Source organism: Ranitomeya variabilis, chromosome 7 (genome assembly GCF_051348905.1).
Source record: "Ranitomeya variabilis isolate aRanVar5 chromosome 7, aRanVar5.hap1, whole genome shotgun sequence".
In the NCBI taxonomy this organism is placed as follows: Eukaryota; Metazoa; Chordata; class Amphibia; order Anura; family Dendrobatidae; genus Ranitomeya; species Ranitomeya variabilis.
In genome coordinates, this window is record NC_135238.1 from 79,936,181 (window position 1) to 79,956,444 (window position 20,264).

The 20,264-nt window shown below is 48.3% G+C and overlaps 1 protein-coding gene across 11 annotated transcripts in view; it reads left to right on the forward strand.

The window, feature by feature from the left end:
* The first annotated feature begins 3,087 nt into the window (after positions 1–3,087).
* USP22 (ubiquitin specific peptidase 22) overlaps positions 3,088–20,264 on the forward strand; it is a 122,157-nt gene continuing 104,980 nt past the window's right edge. Inside the window, exons 1-4 of one of the 11 annotated variants that reach the window (XM_077275352.1) lie at positions 3,176–3,233; positions 6,974–7,372; positions 16,506–16,787; positions 19,827–19,959. In XM_077275352.1, coding sequence (XP_077131467.1) covers positions 16,668–16,787; positions 19,827–19,959 — 253 coding nt within the window. In that variant the 5' untranslated portion in view covers positions 3,176–3,233; positions 6,974–7,372; positions 16,506–16,667. The other 10 variants (XM_077275344.1, XM_077275345.1, XM_077275348.1 and 7 more) reach the window with 10 other exon arrangements.

Consider the following 20,264-nt stretch of genomic DNA (forward strand, 5'->3'; position numbering starts at 1 on the left):
TTGCATAAGTATTTAGGGAATGCATAGCAGACACTGACCAACATTATATTTTTAGCTGGTATGACACAAAAATGGTGACAGGTTCCCTTTAATTGCCTCGAGCCGATCATTCAGTCCATTCATAAATAATAATAAACCTGCAGCTAAAGAGTTGGGTCTTACCTCCCTTCAACAAATACACAAAAATATTTATCCTCTATGTCTGTGGCCATAAAGCAAAGAATCATAGAAACTCCAAAAACAGAACTTTACACAAGGCCAAAGTATACATTAAAAATATATACATTTTATTAAATACATTATAAAATCAAAGGTAAAAAATGAAAACCCCACCGGTACAGACAATAGGTGGGTACACCCGGATATAGCTTAACATTAGTATATGCTCCTCATACCTACATTTTTTTTGTCAGCAATATCAGTATAACGATTACCTCTCACTAAAGTAGTCAGTTAAACAGACAGTACCATCTAATGTCCAATCAAGAAAAAGGCGAGCCCATCACTATTAACAAAAATGCATATATAGGTAGGGGTCACTGGACAAAGCATTTCTGTGCGAAACGGCGAAACGCGCATCGGGTGTGGAGGGTCCCCAGAAACAACTTTTGAGGTAATTGCACATATTTTCTATGGTTATTCTGCTCTCTTTTATCTTAGCTCTTATGGTTTGATATATGATGTTTGGCAGAATCACATTCATAGCACTTGCTTTAGCTCCTGAACCCGCCCTCAGTCTGAACCCATCCCCCACCCAGGGAAGAGGGGAGTAGTAGTGTACCGTAATACACCAACCAGACTAACAAGGTAGTACGAACAGGGGTAACGAAAAATACCAAACATACAAATATATAGACACAAATAGCAGAGGGACGCACGGGGTAGTGGAGGATGGGGTTAAACCAAAGTAGGAGAAGGGAATTATCACACATCCAAAACCTAGCAAAAGTCACAGATAAATCCATCAAATGCCTACTCTAATAACCAACAACAACCTCCAGCCAAGCAGCATAAGCTAACTCTGACAATGAGTGCTAGCCAGGGACCAATGTGTATAGGAGATGGAAGTGGCTAACAGTGCACAGCGCAGAGCCTAAATGCTCCAGGAGCTCTCAACAGAGCAGATTAACCCCTGCACTGCCAAAATAAAGTTACACCGTTTAATATGAAGGTGAAGCGCTTCTAATTAGTGCAGTAGGAGAAATCAGGTACTGCAGTCATCTGGCTCCTCTCTGTCGCGGTAACCCCATGACATATACTTTGGCCTTGCGTAAAGTTCTCCCTTCAATAAAGCTATGCAACGGAATGCAATTTATTAAAGGGAAGGGTGGGAGGGGAAAACCTGAAACTTCTTGTCAGTAATGAGCAGAGGATCATGGGTCCAGGGGATAAAAATGGTCTGGAGAAACCTGATCCTCAAATCATTGGAGCCAGAATTTGCTGGAAAAGCTGGATCCATGCACCACACTTCTGCGCAGGAACCTGGTAAGTCTTCAATGTTCTCATTAACCCTTAGTGGAACTCAGAGAAAAGAACAATTAGACATACACAGTGCCTAATAAATGTTTTCATGACCAAGGCCAATATTCCCGAGCCCCCTTACTCCTATCGATCGGGGGCTTTACATTCTCTTGCTGGCCCACTGCAGATGCTATAAACACAGAGGGGTCTCCGTAGATCTGATCCGACGTAGAAAAATCCACACCCAATCCCGTGGATTACGTGCAGCAATGCTGTGGACTAACAGCAGATTTCACCCCAGGTGCTAATCTGCAGTGGAAAGCCACCGAATAAAAGGACAGATATCAAGGAAATGCTCCATCACAGAAGGGATCATTTCTAAATCAGGTTTTGTCTTACAAAAATGTAACTTTTCTCATATCACAATCTGTATTAAAATTTTTTTTTGCAATTTTCCCATTGGCCCCTGGCTTGTTTTTAGGGCCCCATCCTGTCCCCTTGGGCTGGGATCACACATACGCGAGATACGGCCGAGTCTCGCAGGTGAAAACCCAGCTCTGGCGCCGGCACTCCAGAGCGGAGCGTGCAGCTCCATGTATTGCTCTGCGGCTGCACGCTCCGCTCCGGAGTGCCGGCGCCAGAGCTGGGTTTTCACCTGCGAGACTCGGCCGTATCTCATGTATGTGTGATCCCGGCCTTAGAGTTTTTCTATCACTGAGGATTGCAATGACGGGTTACTCCTCTGTAAGCGGCTGATGACACAGGATCCACCAATCACAATAGATTTGGGAACACACCGAGCCGTTACTACGGGGGCATCCCGGGGCGTCACTGGATGGGGAGCACCGTACATTTATGGTCCGGGCTGGGCTAGAAGTCTGCAGTAGCCGTGTGACTGCGGACTGACGCGAGAGCCGCCCAGGTGTCTGGTGGGCAACTGGCCGCCAGTGTGTAGAGCGCATGCACCAAGGTCACATGACTGCCCATCAGGGAAGCGTGAGGGCACCGCGTGGACAGCACACATTCGTCCCACACATGGACAACCCCTCTAATTTCCACACAGTTGTATTTGTGCCCCAGCTGGCTGTTTCCATACTCCAGTGCTGGCGACCAGTGAGGAGCAATAACGCAGGATGATGCGCTATCTGCACTGATACCAAGGCCAGAAGCCCCCACAGGTCAGCCGCCCCCACAGGTCAGCCAGTAAGGACTGGACGTAGACTAGGGCAGCCCCGGTCCTGCAGAGGTCACTGCTGTGCGTGGGACCAGTGACAAGCTGTACTGGGAGTTCTCCCACCCGCAGCAATCACATCCTTCCACAGACACGACCAATGAGCGCCCGCTCTGCTCACATCCACAACACTTCCTTCCTCCCTGCGGGACACTAGTACGGAGGCGACTACACCGGGAGGAAGTGACCTAGCAGCGCCAGCAGGGGGCGGACCCGGCAGTGAGCCTCGCTAGCGACAGACTACTCCTTCTGCCAATCATTCGTGCACACTAGCGCGGAAAAAACACGCCTCCAAGAGTGACGTCTCCTCCAGCCAATCAACGGCTGAGACAATAACTGAGCCGTCACATGGGGCGGAACCAGCAGTTATGATTGACGGTTAGGCACGCCCCCTGAGTGCGCAAAACGCCATGGTGAGGGACAGAGTGGGCGGGGCTCGGCAGAATGGCAATCTGTGCAGCCAATGACTAGGTGATTTGGCTTGGAAGGCCCCGGGAGGAGGGCGGCCTTTCCTCGTCGTGTGGCGCGGCCGGCGGGAGAGGTGGGATTCCTGGTCTGCTTCGCCTCCGGAGACTGGGGAGACGGGGAAAGCCTCAGTGCTAGCAGGAGGCCGCCGGGAGCGCGCTGAGGAGCGGGTTCCTGTCCGGCGTGGAGCGGCCGGGACCGGAGGCGCCTCTTCCTTGTGCGCAGCGCAGTGGCGTCAGGCGCTTTGTCTGCATCCCAGGCGGGTGAGGCGGAGACACGAGTAGGAGGAGGGAGCGGGGAGCGACCCCCAGGGTGGAGGTACGGGGCACGGAGCAGGTATGGGAGTGTGGGCATGACGCGGAGGGCAGCGCGGTGCCGGGGCTCTGGACCGTCCTGCGGGGGCGGATGTTGGACCAGTAGCATCCCCAGTGTGGACACAATGTGGCGGCGGTGCGGGGCTGCTGGCCACTGAGGTGTCTGCACCTCCGGGCGTGTCTGCTGCACGGCCAGTACAATGGGCACTGCAGCCTGTGTCCTGCCTGCGCCGTGCACTGAGGAGCCATGTGTGGGGACGTGCTCCATGTACGACCGGGGGCACAGGTGCCGTGTATGGAGGCTGCGTCCTCACTGCCGGCAGCGCGGAGCCAGGAGCGCGGAGCCAGGAGCGCGGAGCGTGCGGCGGTGCCAGTGTGCTATGATGCCAGGAGCGCGGGGATGCCAGTGTGCTGTGATGCCAGGAGCGTGCGGCGGTGCCAGTGTGCTATGATGCCAGGAGCGCGGGGGTGCCAGGAGATCTTGCGGTGGTGCCAGCTTACTATGATGCCAAGAGCACAGAGTGTGCGTGGGTGCCAGTGTGCTATGATGCCAGGAGCATGCGGCGGTGCCAGTGTGCTATGATGCCAGGAGCGTGCGGCGGTGCCAGTGTGCTATGATGCCAGGAGCGCGGATTGTGCGCCGGTGCCAGTGTGCTATGATGCCAGGAGCGCGGATTGTGTGGCGGTGCCAGTGTGCTATGATGCCAGGAGCGCGGGGGTGCCAGGAGATCTTGCGGTGGTGCCAGCTTACTATGATGCCAGGAGCGTGCGGCGGTGCCAGTGTGATATGATGCCAGGAGCGCGGAGCGTGTGGCGGTGCCAGTGTGCTATGCCAGGAGCGCGGGGGTGCCAGGAGATCTTGCTGTGGTGCCATCTTACTATGATGCCAGGAGCGCGGGGGTGCCAGGAGATCTTGCCGTGGTGCCATCTTACTATGATGCCAGGAGCGTGCGGTGGTGCCAGTGTGCTACGATGCCAGGAGTGCCAGCGTGCTATGATGCCAGGAACGCGGATAGTGCGACTGTGCTATGATGCCAGGAGCGCGGATTGTGTGGCGGTGCCAGTGTGCTATGATACCAGGAGCGCGGATTGTGTGGCGGTGCCAGTGTGCTATGATGCCAGGAGCGCGGGGGTGCCAGCGTGCTGTGATGCCAGGAGTACGGAGTGTGCGGGGTGCCAGGAGAGCTTGCTATGATGCCGGGGGTGCCAGCGTGCTATGATGCCAGGAGCGCGGAGTGTGCGGGGGTGCCAGCGTGCTATGATGCCAGGAGTGTGCAGGGGTGCCAGCATGCTGTGATGCCAGGAGCATGGCGGTGCCAGGAGCATGGCGGTGCCAGGAGCACTGAGCATGCGGGGGTCGCCAGGAGCGTGCCTGCTGCCATAATGCTAAGAGCACGGAGTGTGCGGTGGTGCCAGGAGCATGCGGCGATCCGGGAGCGCACCTGCTGCCCTAATGCTAAGAGCGGGAGCGGAGTGTGTGGCTATCCAGGAGCGTGCCTGCTGCCATAATGCTAAGAGCACGGAGTGTGCGGTGGTGCCAGGAGCATGCGGCGATCCGGGAGCGCACCTGCTGCCCTAATGCTAAGAGCGGGAGCGGAGTGTGTGGCTATCCAGGAGCACGCCTGCTGCCATAATGCTAAAAGCGCGTTCCGTGCGGCGATCCAGGAGTGCTCTTGCTGCCATAATACTGAGAGCGCGGAGGATGGTGCCAGGAGTGCACCTGCTGCTATAATACTAAGAGCACGGATCGTGCGGTGATCCAGGAGAGCTGCTACTGCCATAACACTAATTGCGGAGCGCACGGCGGTGCCTGCTGCTATAATGCTAAGAACGTGGAGCATGTGGTGATGCCAGGAGCACACCTGCTGCTGTAATGCTAAGAGTGTGGAGCGTGCGGCGATCCAGGAGTGCGCCTGCTGCCACAATGCGAAGAGCGCAGAGTGTGCGGTGGTTCCAGGAGCGCACCTGCTGCTGTAATGCTAAGAGTGCAAAGCTTGTGACTATGCCAGGTGCATGCTGGGAGCTCCGCAGAGGATGCCATGATTCCAGGAGTGCAGAGTATGCCAGGAACATGGGATGGGAGCTCCGCAAAGCGTGCTGTTATGCCAGTGTCGTCGAGCGTGCTGGGAGCGGGGAGGGAACTCCGCAGGGCATGCAGGCTGCTGTATTAGACACCTGTCCTCTGATGCCAGGTAACAAAATGCACCGAGTGCAGATAAGGTGTAAGGTTTTGAGGTGAAGTTGAAAAATGATCAGATAAACACACGGCCATGTCACCGAGGACGATCATTGTCATCCTGATGGTTTCCCAGTTACATACAAGGTCACCATTGCAGATAGTGGGGTGTGGAGGTTGCTAAACACTTCTTTACCTGCACAGTGAATTATCCGCACACTGAAGGCCATCATTTATACAAATGGATCATTTGGTTCGGGCGGTGTGGGCAGTGGGTGGGTGCAATGGGTGGGCACACAGGTCAAATTGATAAATGTTTTGGAGTAAAATCTTCTTCAGAACCCACATTACAGATGTTTTTCTATGGTCCTCCGTAATCTTGGCCACGCACCCTGCTGGCTTGAGATGCTGCAGTACCCCGGTGCCATTGCCATGCTGCTGCCGAGCTGTTTGGGTTTCGCGGTGACCTCACTAATAAGGAACGGCTTCACAAGGAATTATACATGCGGCTCGTAATGACTGAGGTCCTGATGTTTCGGCTCCATGGTACCCTACATTCGACATGTGGCGCCAGTGTCTGATATGTGGGGTCTGTGCAGTAATATCCGGCCATACCTGCAGTGGGTGTGAGGAGTGTTGCGTGGTGTGGTAGAAATCATGGCAGTGATAGGACGAGGACTTGTCTGGCTGCTCGATCCCTTACTCTTATAAATAACCTGTCAGTATGGCGGAAGTTAATGTTTTTGGTGGAGATCGCCATCAGCAGGGTGCTAGTGGCTGGTGCTGTGGACAACACAAAGTACCAAAGTTCCACCTATTTAGTGTATTTTGATACGTGCCCTCTAATTGCTTCTTTTAGCTGGTGTTACAGCTGCCAAACTGCGTTTAGTCGTGTTCAGAAATCGGGGTACACCTGGCGCTTTCCACACTGAAAATCCACTACCACATACATAAATGAAGGGGCTTTTATTACACTCTTAGCACTTTGCGGAATATAAATCGGCTCGGATCTTGCAGTCTGCTGCATTCTCCATATGTGCACCATATTTCTACCCAGTTTTGCTGCAGATGTCTTTCCTGACAGTAGAGGGCAGGATATGCAGGTCACTAAGGCCCTTTAAGTGCTTCCACTCTGATGGCGCAGCGTCCAGCTGGGGACCACATACAGACAATGCCAATAACACCAGTTCTGTGGGTCAGGCGACGCTATTTGTACAATGGCAGCTAAGGAGACTTAGTCCAGTAGCTCCATATTCTGAATACTTTAGGCAGCAATAGATGTTTCTCCAGACAGGATTGTGATGGTATCAATTTAATGTTTTGTAGGTTCGGAGCCCACATGATATCAATACATCAGGCACGCGTCTTGTCTGAAATTTCGTACCTGTCGGCCCACACGAGGGAGCACGATGCTACTCATCAGACATCAAGTTTGAGTTCTCTAAAACTGACCATGCACATTAGAGAAATGCTCTGCTGTCAACTCTCTGGACCCCCACATTAATATCTTGGCTGACTGTTCATTCAGGGGCATAACTGTCGGCCAATACCACTGTCAACGCTTAACTTTGAAGAGAACAAAGAAATACAAGAGGGCTGGCAATTGCTCTGAATACTTTTTTATGATCAGTGCTGTTTGTCACAGTTTTAACCTTTTCTGGAGTCCACATAGTGCCGGATACACTATAGACCTGGCTGAAGTGTCACTTTAATGAATTGCTTGCTGTAAGTGATAGAGAAGAAAATCTCAATTGCTACCTGAAGTCTACATAGGTACTTAAATTTCTTTCTGTTCCGAATATGAATTTCAGATCTGAAATGTGTATCTCATTGACAACCACGTCAGTGCACTTGCCGATGGAGCCCTCCTGCCTGCATCTAGTGCAGTCATGAGTGATTGCCGATGGAGCCCTTCTGCCAGCATCTAGTGCAGTCCTGCGATGGCTGCTCTCCTGTGCATGGTTGGTGAATGGCACTTTGGTGCAGTAGCCAGTCCTATTGATTACCTACCTGGAAGTAGTCACTTGGCTGTAGGGAATGAGTGATTGCCGATGGAGCCCCCCCTGCCAGCATCTAGTTCAGTCCTGGGAGGGCTGCTCTCCTGTGCATGGCTGGTGACTGACACTGTGGTTGGTGCAATAGCCAGTCCTATTGAATACCTACCTGGAAGTAGTCACTTGGCTGTAGGTCGTGATTGCCGATGGAGCCCTTCTGCCAGCATCTAGTGCAGTCCTGGGATGGCTACTCTCCTGTGCATGGCTGGTGACTGGCACTTTGGTGCAATAGCCAGTCCTATTGATTACATACCTGGAAGTAGTCACTTGGCTGTAGGGAATGAGTGATTGCCGATGGAGCCCCCCCTGCCAGCATCTAGTTCAGTCCTGGGAGGGCTGCTCTCCTGTGCATGGTTGGTGAATGGCACTGTGGTTGGGCAATAGCCAGTCCTATTGAATACCTACCTGGAAGTAGTCACTTAGCTGTAGGGGATGAGCGTGGATAGAGCAGAAGGATCTTTTTGGATGTGAGTTTTAGCTTAAAAGAAAATTCACAGAGGACAAACCCAACTTGAAAATATATTAAAATATAACTTTGATTTAGTTGATTAAAAGTGAACTGAACATATACCACCACCAATGTATCATATAGACACTGATATAAAATACCTAGGGAGGTGCCTGTCCCTATGATATACTGAACTTACCCAACCTAACAGCTGAGGTTGGCACCCTGGATCCTGCACACTGGCGCCCCCGCTCATTGTAGACTCACCCTGCTGGCCCTGTCAACCGTATTCGGATCAGTGGAGAGGAGAAAAGACACAAAGATAGATAGAAATGTCAGAATTTGTGGCTCTTGTAGGTTTATAAGAGTCAATTACCACGGAGGGATTCTTCGGTTGGAAGGTATTGTGTCTATTCATCCCTATGATCTTCAAGACTACCTGACAGTGGGGGTTGGCACCCTAAATACAGGGATAATGGTGGCTCCACTCCTCGGTGGCTGTCCTTTCTGTCCCTTATTAAATGTAATTTTGCAGGAAAAAGTTATATCAACTACTATAGTGATGTAGGTTTTGATGTTGTCACTCAAAAAGTAAAATAACGGGAAAGACCATATATGTATAAATTACAATGTGTTGAGTTTGGCAATAGATTTGTCACCCACGTCTTCCGACAAGCCTACAACCTGCAGTAACCACCGATCCACCAAGTCGCTTCACGACCAGCTCTATCCTCACCTACTGTATCCTCACCCATCCCTTGTAGATTGTGAGCCCTCGCGGGCAGGGTCCTCTCTCCTCCTGTACCAGTCGTGACTTGGATTGTTTAAGATTATTGTACTTGTCTTTATTATGAACACCCCTCCTCACATGTAAAGCGCCATGGAATAAATGGTGCTATAATATAATAACAACATAAAGATATTCTAATAAAGTGATTAGTGCCTTGTTAACCTCAGAGGATGTAGCAGATGTGTTTCCAGTCACCTAAAATACACATTGATTAGCTGGTTCTAAAAGACTGTTTATTTTATTTTTTCCTACAAAACTAAATTTAAAGGGAACCTGTCACCCCGTTTTTTCCGTATGAGATAAAAATACTGTTAAATAGGGCCTGAGCTGTGCATTATAATAGTGTATTTTGTGGTCCCCGATTCCCCACCTATGCTGCCGAAATACGTTACCAAAGTAGCCGTTTTCGCCTGTCAATCAGTCTGGTCTGGTCAGATGGGCGTGGTGTCTTCCCCCAGATCTTGCTTAGTTTTCCGTTGGTGGCGTAGTGGTGTGCGCATGCCCAAGTGCAGAATCCACTGCACAGGGGAGGGAAAAGAGCGCGATCTGCGCTATTCCCCTGGTGATCTGTGGGGGCGGCCATCTTCCTGTGGCCGCGCATGCGCAGATCGAGCGCTCTGCTGCCCGGGGCTTCAGGAAAATGGCCGCGGGATGCCGCGCGTGCGCAGATGGAGATCGCGGCGGCCATTTTCTTGAAGCAGAGATGCGAACCCTGCTTCAGGAAAATGGCCGCCGTGATCCCCATCTGCGCACGCGCGGCATCCCGCGGCCATTTTCCTGAAGCCCCGGGCAGCAGAGCGCTCGATCTGCGCATGCGCGGCCACAGGAAGATGGCCGCCCCCACCGATCACCAGGGGAATAGCGCAGACCGCGCTCTTTTCCCTCCCCTGTGCAGTGGATTCTGGACTTGGGCATGCGCACACCACTACGCCACCAACGGAAAACTAAGCAAGATCTGGGAGAAGACACCACACCCATCTGACCAGACCAGCCTGATTGACAGGTGAAAACGGCTACTTTGGTAACGTATTTCGGCAGCATAGGTGGGGAATCGGGGTCCACAAAATACACTGTTGTAATGCACAGCTCAGGCCCTATTTAACAGTATTTTTATCTCATACGGAAAAAACGGGGTGACAGGTTCCCTTTAAGAAGGGACAGAAAGGACAGCCGCCAAGGACTGGGGGCTCCATTCTCCCTATACTTAGGGTGCCAACCCCCGCTGTCAGGTAGTCTTGAAGATCATAGGGATGAATAGACACACAATACCTTCCAACCAAAGATAGACTCCTATAAACCTACAAGTGCCACAAATTCTGACATTTCCATCTATCTTTGTGTCTTTTGTCCTCTCCGCTGATCCGAATAGGGTTGACAGGGCCAGCAGGTGAGTCTACGACGAGCGGGGTGCCAGTGCGCAGGATCCAGGGTGCCAACCTCTGCTGTTAGGGTAAGTTCCGTATATCATAGGGACAGGCACCTCCCTAGGTATTTTCTATCCGTGTCTATATGATACTTTGGTGGTATGTGTTTATTTCACTTTTTATAAACTAAATCAAGTAAAAGTTATATTTTAATATGTTTTCATGTTGGGTTTCTCCTCTGTATTTTCATTTAAATATTTCCCCAAATTTCTATTTTCTGTGTGAGTTTGTTTTGTCCACAAGTAATGAGATTGGCACTTGATGGATTTTTTGCTTTATTAAATTGGATGAGACGTACTGGCGTCATGGCTTCTAACGAGAGTTGTGACAGAGCTGTCCGAATGCTCGGGGATTGAGCCACAGGACTTGGTGGGAATTGTTGGTTTCCAATGTTTGTAAAGGTAAGAATTGCCTAGAATACTCAGCTTTTCTTGCTGTATAAAGTGCTGTAGCCCCTGAGGGAGGCGGTGAGCCGGGGTTATTTATCTGCTGGATTATTGTGGAGCACTGTGAGTAAAATCCTGCAGCAGCAGATGAAAGGGAGCTGTGTACATGCTAAAAATAGTTATTGACTGGTGCGGTGGTTGAGTTGGACGCTCTCTACCTGTGCGCTCACCGGCTGCTCATGGTGATGCTCCAGGTGACATTATATGAGGTGTGTGAGCCTATAATGGGCCTTGTTGCCCGCAGCAACCAGAGTTCATCTTATTTTTTTTCCGGCACAGTTTAGAAATAAATGCTGAACTATGGCTAATAATGCCATAGTAATGGCCGTCGCGGTCTTCTGACAGCTGAAGTCCTAGTTTTATCTACGCCTTGGCTACATTCATTAATGCCGGTTTCCCAATTGCTGACATTTAAACCTAGTAGTCAGCCCCTCGCCTCGGTCAGCTAAGATCAGTACTATGTTCTCAAGAATGTGAATGGCAGGATAATGCTAGAGACAATGACTTATTTCAGCATTTTATTCTCTTTACCCTCCCTATGGCTCCGAGGTTTCCATACACACGGTTGGTTTGGCAGCATTGTCTTTTTAAAAAGGCCCTTTCACAGATTTGTGCTTGTAAAGCTGGCCACATTACAGAAGAGTGGCTGTGGGGTGGAATGAAATCTACTTTTTACTTTCTCCTCTCTGTTGTGGAGACTGGCTTGTAAGGTTTAGGTTATAACTTCTGATGAGTGGGTATTGCCAGAGAAAAGGGCCGTGTGTTCCTTTTCCTGCATGACATTGACCAATCTTAAGTAAAGTGCCCCATGTAGGAGGGTAAAGAAAACACCCCTCTGAATAAGCCGAGAACAGGCTTTCTTCAGGGTGAAACTTGTAATGAGTCCTACTCTCAGCCCTGGTCACTGCTGCTACTGTGTAAAATTACGTAGAGCGGACTGATTACAAACAATTCACATTCATTTCACAGCAGTCAGTGTGGGGGGATGGGAGTTTTGTTTCATTAGACCAGTGGACATTTTTCCCCCATGTGCAGCTGCAAACTGTAACTTGTCTTTTTATGGAGATTTTGGTGTAGTGGCTTCTTTTCTCACAAAGTGGTCTTTTGGGTCCAGTTGATACAAGGTACATTTTACTGTTGATATCGATAGTTTTCTACTTGTTTTCTCCAGCATTTTCACTATATTGTTTGCTTTTGCTCTTGAATGGGTTTTATTTTTCTTATCAAAATGACATTAATCTCTAGGAGACGCATCTTCTTTCTGAACGGTATGATGGCTGTTTTAAGCTTGTGTATTATCATTTGAACAGATGAGCGTGGGACTTCTAAGTCTTTGGCAATTGTTCCTAAAGATGTGCCAGACTTGCGAGTGTCCACAATTCCTTTTCTGATGCCTTAGCTGATTTGTTTTGATTTTTGCCATGATGTTAAAGGGAACCTCTCATCTGATTCATGCAGCTCAAACTGAGGTGGGCATGAATCAGTCTGATTTTAGGCAGGTAAATGTCTCTTTGGAATACTATGATCCACATCCTCCAGTACTGCTACAGGTGAATACTAGGCATCTTGGCTGTGTCCAGCTTAACAGTGGCTCACTGGTTAGCACTGTTGCTTTCCTCTCTTTCCAAAGACATACCGACAGGGAATTTAGATTGTGAGCCCCAATGGGGACAGAGATGATGATGTCGGTAACGCACTGCGGAATATGATGGCGCTGGTTGGCTTGCTTGCACTGCGCTTTCTAGGCTATAATATGAATTCTAGAACTATTAAGAAATCTTGTTGGGTTTAGACATCATGTAATATCATCCCCGTCTCTACTGTCTTGTCAGAAGCAGGGTAGTTTTCTGCCAAGTCTGTGATTACAGTTTGGAGGGAACATTAAAAGAATATTTCAGCCACCTACATTTTTTTTTTTTTTTTTTAAGCGTTCCAAAGTATTTTTAAGATGGTTATTAGTGTTGAGCGATACCGTCCGATACTTGAAAGTATCGGAAAGTATCGGCCGATACCGGCAAAGTATCGGATCCAATCCGATACCGATACCCGATACCAATACAAGTCAATGGGACTCAGGTATCGGACGGTATTCCTGATGGTTCCCAGGGTCTGAAGGAGAGGAAACTCTCCTTCAGGCCCTGGGAACCATATAAATGTGTAAAAGAAAGAATTAAAATAAAAAATATCGCTATACTCACCTGTCCGACGCAGCCGGGACTTCAGCGAGGGAACCGGCAGCGTTGTTTGTTTAAAAATCGCGCTATTACTTGGTTACGTGAATTCCCGGCTTGTGATTGGTCAGGTCGGCCATGTTGCCGGGACGCGGACCAATCACAGCAAGCCGTGACGAAATTACGTCACGGCTTGCTGTGATTGGTCCGCGTCCCGGCAATATGGCCGCCCTGACCAATCACAAGCCGGGACGTCACGGGAGGCTGGACACGCGCTCATTTTAAAATGGGCGCGTGTCCAGCCTCCCGTGACGTCACGGCTTGTGATTGGTTGCGCCGCGATCAACCAATCACAAGCCGGGAGGCTGGACGCGCTCATTTTGAAATGGGCGCGTGTCCAGCCTCCCGGCTTGTGATTGGTTGACCGCGACGCAACCAATCACAAGCCGTGACGTCACGGGAGGCTGGACACGCGCCCTTTTTAAAATGAGCGCGTTTCCAGCCTCCCGTGACGTCACGGCTTGTGATTGGTTAATGGCGGCCATGTTGCCGGGACGCGGACCAATCACAGCAAGCCGTGACGTATTTTCGTCACGGCTTGCTGTGATTGGTCCGCGGCCCGGCAACATGGCCGCCCTGACCAATCACAAGCCGGGACTTCGCGTAACCATGTAAAAGCGGGAATTTTAAACAAACAACGCTGCCGGTTCCTGCGCTGAGGTCCCGGCTGCGTCGGACAGGTGAGTATAGCGATATTTTTTATTTTAATTCTCTATTTTACACATTTTAACATTAATGTTGTTCCGATACCCGATACCCGATACCACAAGAGTATCGGAATCCCGGTATCGGAATTCCGATACAGCAAGTATCGGCCGATACCCGATACTTGCAGCATCGGAATGCTCAACACTAATGGTTATGCATTCTATAGAAAGACAATATGTGGTATACCGTATACCTTGGCAATCCAATGCCAAGGCTTCCCTGGTTCCCCGTCAGTCTCTGCTCTTTCATCATTGTAGCATAGACTTATTTACACCGCTATGGTTACAGTGCCTCCTGTGATTGGCTGCAGCGGTAACATGTCAATACGGCCTAGCAGGACCCGGAAGAACAGGCACTTTTCTAAATGAGTGTTAAGAAGTGCCTTCATGGGGCATCGGGACTTAAAATAACGTGTCAAAAATAAAATTGTAAGGTTGATAAACTCCTTTTAAAACTGAAGATGTGATTGTATTAGTTTTTTGTTTTATTATTTCTTACATGGTTTTCACCGTATTCCATGATTTAGTTCACAAACCACCTCGCTCTGCTTTCATTGGGACATTTGTGTTGCTGTTTTATATATGGAGCTAAAAAGTTTTTTGGGAGGTCACCACACAATATATATGGGGATACACCTGAAGTCCGTACAAACACATGATCAATAATACAAAGAAAAAGCTACAGATCATAAGTGATCACCGCACAATACAAAAGGTTTTTATTGAATACACAACAGACAAATTCCAGTAAAAACATTTAAAAACCCTGGTGGCTTATAATAAAGCCATAGGCAACCCCCCAACAGGCCAAAATACAGATTGGATGCAAATATGTTATAACATATATCAATCTCTATCATACATGTAATCCTATCCCTTGGACAAATTCATTTGTGACACTCAATACCAACTATATACAATGTACATGTGTGGATAAGATACACATATACATTGTATCTTATCCACATGTATCTTATCCACACATGTACATTGTATATAGTTGGTATTGAGTGTCACAAATGAATTTGTCCAAGGGATAGGATTACATGTATGATAGAGATTGATATGTTATAACATATATATCAATCTGTGGCCACTGTAAACTTGTGTATTTTGGCCTGTTGGGGGGTTGCCTATGGCTTTATTATAAGCCACCAGGGTTTTCTATACGTTATTTTTATGACTTTTTAAATGTTTTTACTGGTATTTGTCTGTTGTGTATTCAATAAAAATCTTTTATATTGTGCTGTGATCCCTGTTATGGTCTGTAGCTTTTTCTTTGCATTATTGTTGCTGTTTATACAGCCACGGAATTGTATGCTGCAGATCTGAAAAAGTTTCAAGAAGTGACATGGCGCTGGCAGTCATGCACCGAACCGAATGGGGACAATAAGGCTGTGTGCACACGTTGCAGATTTTTCGCGTTTTTTTTCGCTATAAAAACGCATACATTATGCATCCCATCATTTAGAATGCATTCCGCAATTTTTGTGCACATGATGCGTTTTTTTCTGCGAAAAAAAACGCATCGCAGTAAAAAACGCAGCATGTTCATTAATTTTGCAGATTTCCCACTATTATTGCATTGGGAACCTCCGGAAAAATCCGCAAAAAAAAAGCACCAAAAACGCAGTAAAATCTCGGTAAAAACGCATGCGGATTTCTTGCAGAAAATGTCCGGTTTTGCACAGGAAATTTTTGCAAGAAATCCTGAACGTGTGCAAATAGCCTAAGTATGTGCACCCACTGCAGTGCAAACTGCAAATCCGTGGCAGAAATGGAAGCGTCAGCCACAGATTGCACTGCACAGATGGCCCTGTGAGCATAGCCGTAGTGTGCATGTGGAGGCTGTAGTGATGAATGATATTTGCATGCAGATAATTAATATTTTATAGAAGAGTTCAGCACTGCTGCCTGTTTCTAAGGAGAAACCATGAAATGTTAAAATGGCCAACCAGGCGACAAGCCTAGAATGGCCCTGCAGCCAGTTGTGAGGCTACCTGGACATGATTGGTATGAGGTTTATTTTTCTCCAGCTCTGAATAAATGCTGTTTTGTAGAATGTGGTTGTGCTTAGGTTTTGATGTCAATGATCAAGGCTTTCTGACATGAAACACATTAACAGAATTCACGGACAATGGACCCAGAGTGTAATGAGCCTGTGTAGAGTAGGGGTGTGCAGCCTTTTCTGACCCGAGGGCTACATTGCCTTTTTGAGGGCCACAATAGAGGGATTGCCATTTGACACAGTTCTAGCAGATCATCATCATGCCATAGAAGCCCAGAAAGTGGGACCTGCGCCTATGGGAATAATAGTGCTCGTAGCCAACAGTTGGCTTAGGAATCCAACAACCTGTGTTTCTTTCTGAGAATTATATGCAGTCAGCCACACTCGGGCAGGAGGCATAGCGGGCCACCGTTTGTGCCCCACTGGTCTAGAGGAGGTGACCATGGTGTGTACACGTCTTGCTGTTTGTTACTTGCCCGGTATATATTCTCTGGTGTGTCTGCAGTTTGGATTTGTCACTTATGGATTATTGAGCCACCATTTGTAGTATACCTGAATCTCAGGGCAGCCGGCAGACCGAAGTGCTGTGTTCAGGCACCATGTTGTTTGTTACTAATAAGTAAGGGAAATTCCTGCAGGCTCCGACACCTTCACAGATGTATGATATTCTATATTGGGTTTTATTTAGTTTCTGAAGTTTGATCACTGACTTTTTATGTCGCTTAATATTGTTTTCTTGCTTGTTTGCAGGACACCGCCGTATTGATGTGTCGGCGATAGACTTCTCACCAAAAGTTTGGACAAACTGCTTAAGGAGGAGGGCGGGGCATCTGGCCCTGTCCTCCTCCTCTCCGGAGAGCAAACTTTTGTGTCTTCGGACCCCCACCCCGAGAGAGTGTATGTGGGTTTGTCATGAGTCCGGCCGGCTGCTCCCATGTGAACAGCTTTAAAGTGGATAATTGGAAGCAGAACCTGCGTGCTATTTACCAGTGCTTTGTGTGGAGCGGGACGCCGGAAACCCGGAAGAGGAAGGTAACTTTGTATCCGATATTTATTGGGCTACTCTTGTAGTAAGACGATTGGAGTGTGCTTATATAAAGGCATCCTGTCACCAGGTTTTCCATATATAAACCAAATCCACCAACTTTAGGTTGGCTTGCCACACACATCTAAGAAAATCCCTGTACAATCCTCCTGTGCCGTATGCTGATCGGTCTGGGTGCTACCGGTCTGTGCTCAGCGCCTCGTTCCCCCTCCATTGCCGGCCCTCTTTAATTGATGTGGCTCATGTCTCCTGCATCGTCCATAGTCTGTTGCGCCTGCGCAGCTCCTGCTCTATATTGTGCAGCTGTGAGAGTTGAACAGACTGGCTGATGTAGGAGATGTTAGACATGTCAATCCAGGCAGGAGGAAGACTGAGGAGACGTCAGCACAGACCACACATCGCCCCGGCCACACCGATTAGCATACAGTATAGATTTCCTTAGCAATGTGGGGCAGCTGGGCACTTATAAGCAGGATGTTGGAGTGCTGTTCAGGACAACTTAAAGGGAACCTGTCAGCAGATTTTTCCGCTATAAGATGCGGCCACTGCTTTTCAGGGCGTATCTACAGCATTCTATAATACTGTATATAAGCCCCCAGTCCGACCTGCAAGTGAAGAAAAATAAGTTATATTCTACTCACCCAGGGGGGGGATCCTGTGCGGTCCGATAGGTGTCGCAGGTCTGGCGCCTCTCATCTTCTTGTGACGCTGCCTTCCTGCTTCTTCATGGCCCCCTGGCATTGCGCTTCTGCGCAGGCGTACTCCTCGCCCTGTTAAAGGCCGACCCAAGTACAGCAGTGCACAGGTGCTGGGCCTCTGACCTTTCCCGGCCCCTGCGCACTGCAGTGCTTTGCTCTCAACAGGGCAGAGAAGTGCGCCTGCGCAGGAGCGCCGATTCCGGGGAGCGATGAAGCAGGAGGGCGGCGTCACAAGAAGATGGGGGGCCCTGGACCTGCGACACCCATGGGAGCGGACCGTCCTGCAGGTGAGTAGAATAAAACTTATTTTTCTTCACTTGCAGGTCGGATCGGGGGCTTATATACAGTATTATAGAATGCTGCAGATAAGCCCTGAAAGGCAGTGGACGCATCTGAAAGCGGCAGAATCTGCTGACAGGTTCCCTTTAACGGTAATCTCATACTAGGCATTGTTTTCAGCGTTTTTTTTCCTTTGGTTTTCCTTGCATTTTTTGCTGCCATTTTGCCATGCTCAAATTGTCTCTTGTGCTTGCTGATAAGGTTAATGTTGAAAAAAATCCCTATTCTATAGAATCAGGTTTTGGTACAAAAAATGCAGCAAAACTGATGCCTGAATGTTTTTTTTTTCACCACTCATTCATTTCGACGGGTGACAAAATGCTGAAAGTGACATGCTCCATTGTGCAAAAAAACATGCAAAGCATAAAATCCTGAAGACAAAAAAAAAGCTGTGTGCAAAAGAGTTCTGAAGTCTTAGACTTTGCTGGTACTGTAAACCGCAGCTGAAAATGTGCATTAAAAAAAAGCTGCAAAAACGCTTAGTGTGAATTTAGCCTTAAGACTGACTCCTTATCTTTTTATTTTTTTTGGTCCTTTATAATAAAATAGAAAAAAAACTGGCAGATGGCATAGAATAGTTTAGAGCTGGGCAAAGTACTACAGGCTGTATGCAATTTCTAGTGATCATGGCTATCTTGCCACTACAAATGCTAGACCATTGCAGCGGTGTGTGAACAGGGCCTCATTGGTAACCAGGTTGTGGCCTAGTGCAGTGTTACTGCAGATGGCTTTTTGTTGTACCCGTTTGAGTCTTCATTTGTTCCTTCTTCTAATGTCCTTACCACTGCACTAGTCTAGCCGGCTTCTAACATCTGCGGTTAGGCTAAGTGCTTGTATATGACGGGCATATTCGTTCATGAGGAAGACAATCCGACAAGAGGCTGCAGGTCTGATGGTTGCTGTGTAACATTGTAAAAACAAATAATGGAATCCAAATTTTGGCCTCTGTCTGCTGCCTGACATAATAGACCTTACATCATTGAACTGACACCCTCTCCCACCCCTCATCCCCCTAAAAACATTTTTATATTGCAACTTCTGCATCTTTTCAGATGCAACATTGTGTTACTGTAAAAACTTCCTGCATGTTAACATCTTGATGGGTGCAGGCGCTGTTTTTGAGATCATTGAGGTCTTTGCATGTGAACCCCCCACCATCACCACCAAACAAAATATCTGACACGTCAGGCATTTAGTTATGATACCCCTTAATTGGGTGGTCTCCTTGCAGCCATAGACCACCTCATGACTTTGGCAGTGACACTAGAGCCATCCAGAAAGGTTTATGCACTATTAAATGGTGGTCGTCCATGTAATGCAGTAACTGCTCGAATTTACCAAAAGGAAAGCCTGCTCATACAGACATCTGTCCTAGATCATAGGTGTCCATGATGGGGGTTGTCTCCCTTACCCATTATTTCAACACCACTTCCATAGTTTGTGTCCTGATCAAAAGGGTAATTAATCTTTCTAATGCAGCTGCTTGGATGGATCATCAAAGATCACCCACGTGTTGGATGTTACATGGAATGTTTGTCCACAGCGTGATATTTGCTGTGCTGCGCAGTGTGAGCATCGGTCCACCCAGCGTGGATACAGGGCTTCCACAGTGGGGTTGCCATGGGAATCCCTCCAGTGTGGAGCGGCCATGTTTTATATAGCGCAGAGCAGTATACCTCTGTGCGTGTCCCTGCCATTACCACTGGACTATTAACCCTTTACCGCAGTGATGACTGTCGCCCACGTTACATTTTCAGTGGGGCTTTTCCACTATATCCAGACTCAGCTGAAATAATAAAGGGGGGGTTGGAAGCCAATTCCTCGTTAATGTCAAATGTCTTTCTATATGAGTTCTGTCACTGTATCACATGTATGTTCACGACTGATTGTCATTGCTGCCGGCTTGTCATTGAAAGAACCTCCTATTTTCTATTTTTTTTTGTATAAGATTGCTTTTATGTTTTTGACACTGGAACGTTTCGTTGACAGGCCAAGTCGTGCATTTGTCACATGTGTGGCGCCCACCTGAACAGACTACACTCTTGCCTGTACTGCGTGTTCTTTGGTTGTTTCACGAAGAAACACATTCACGAGCACGCTAAAGTCAAGAGACACAATCTAGGTGAGTGGTGACCGCGGACTGTAAAATGCGTCTGGCCAGTATACCAGTGTGGATTGTTATATTGCTTGTTTGGGGGGGGGGGGGGGTTGTCACAATCTGGGTGTATTAACCCTGCCGATTTCCCTTAGAAAGGACCACCACCCTAGTGTTCTCTCAAATTTTCAGCAAATGCCATTTACCCCAGCTACTTGGGCCTGTAAAATAAAATTGCAGTATTTCCCGGAATTCGACATATTGAAAGTGGGATATGATCAGTGAGCAGCATGTCATAGAGCAGGAGGAGACGATCAGATTGCTGAACAATT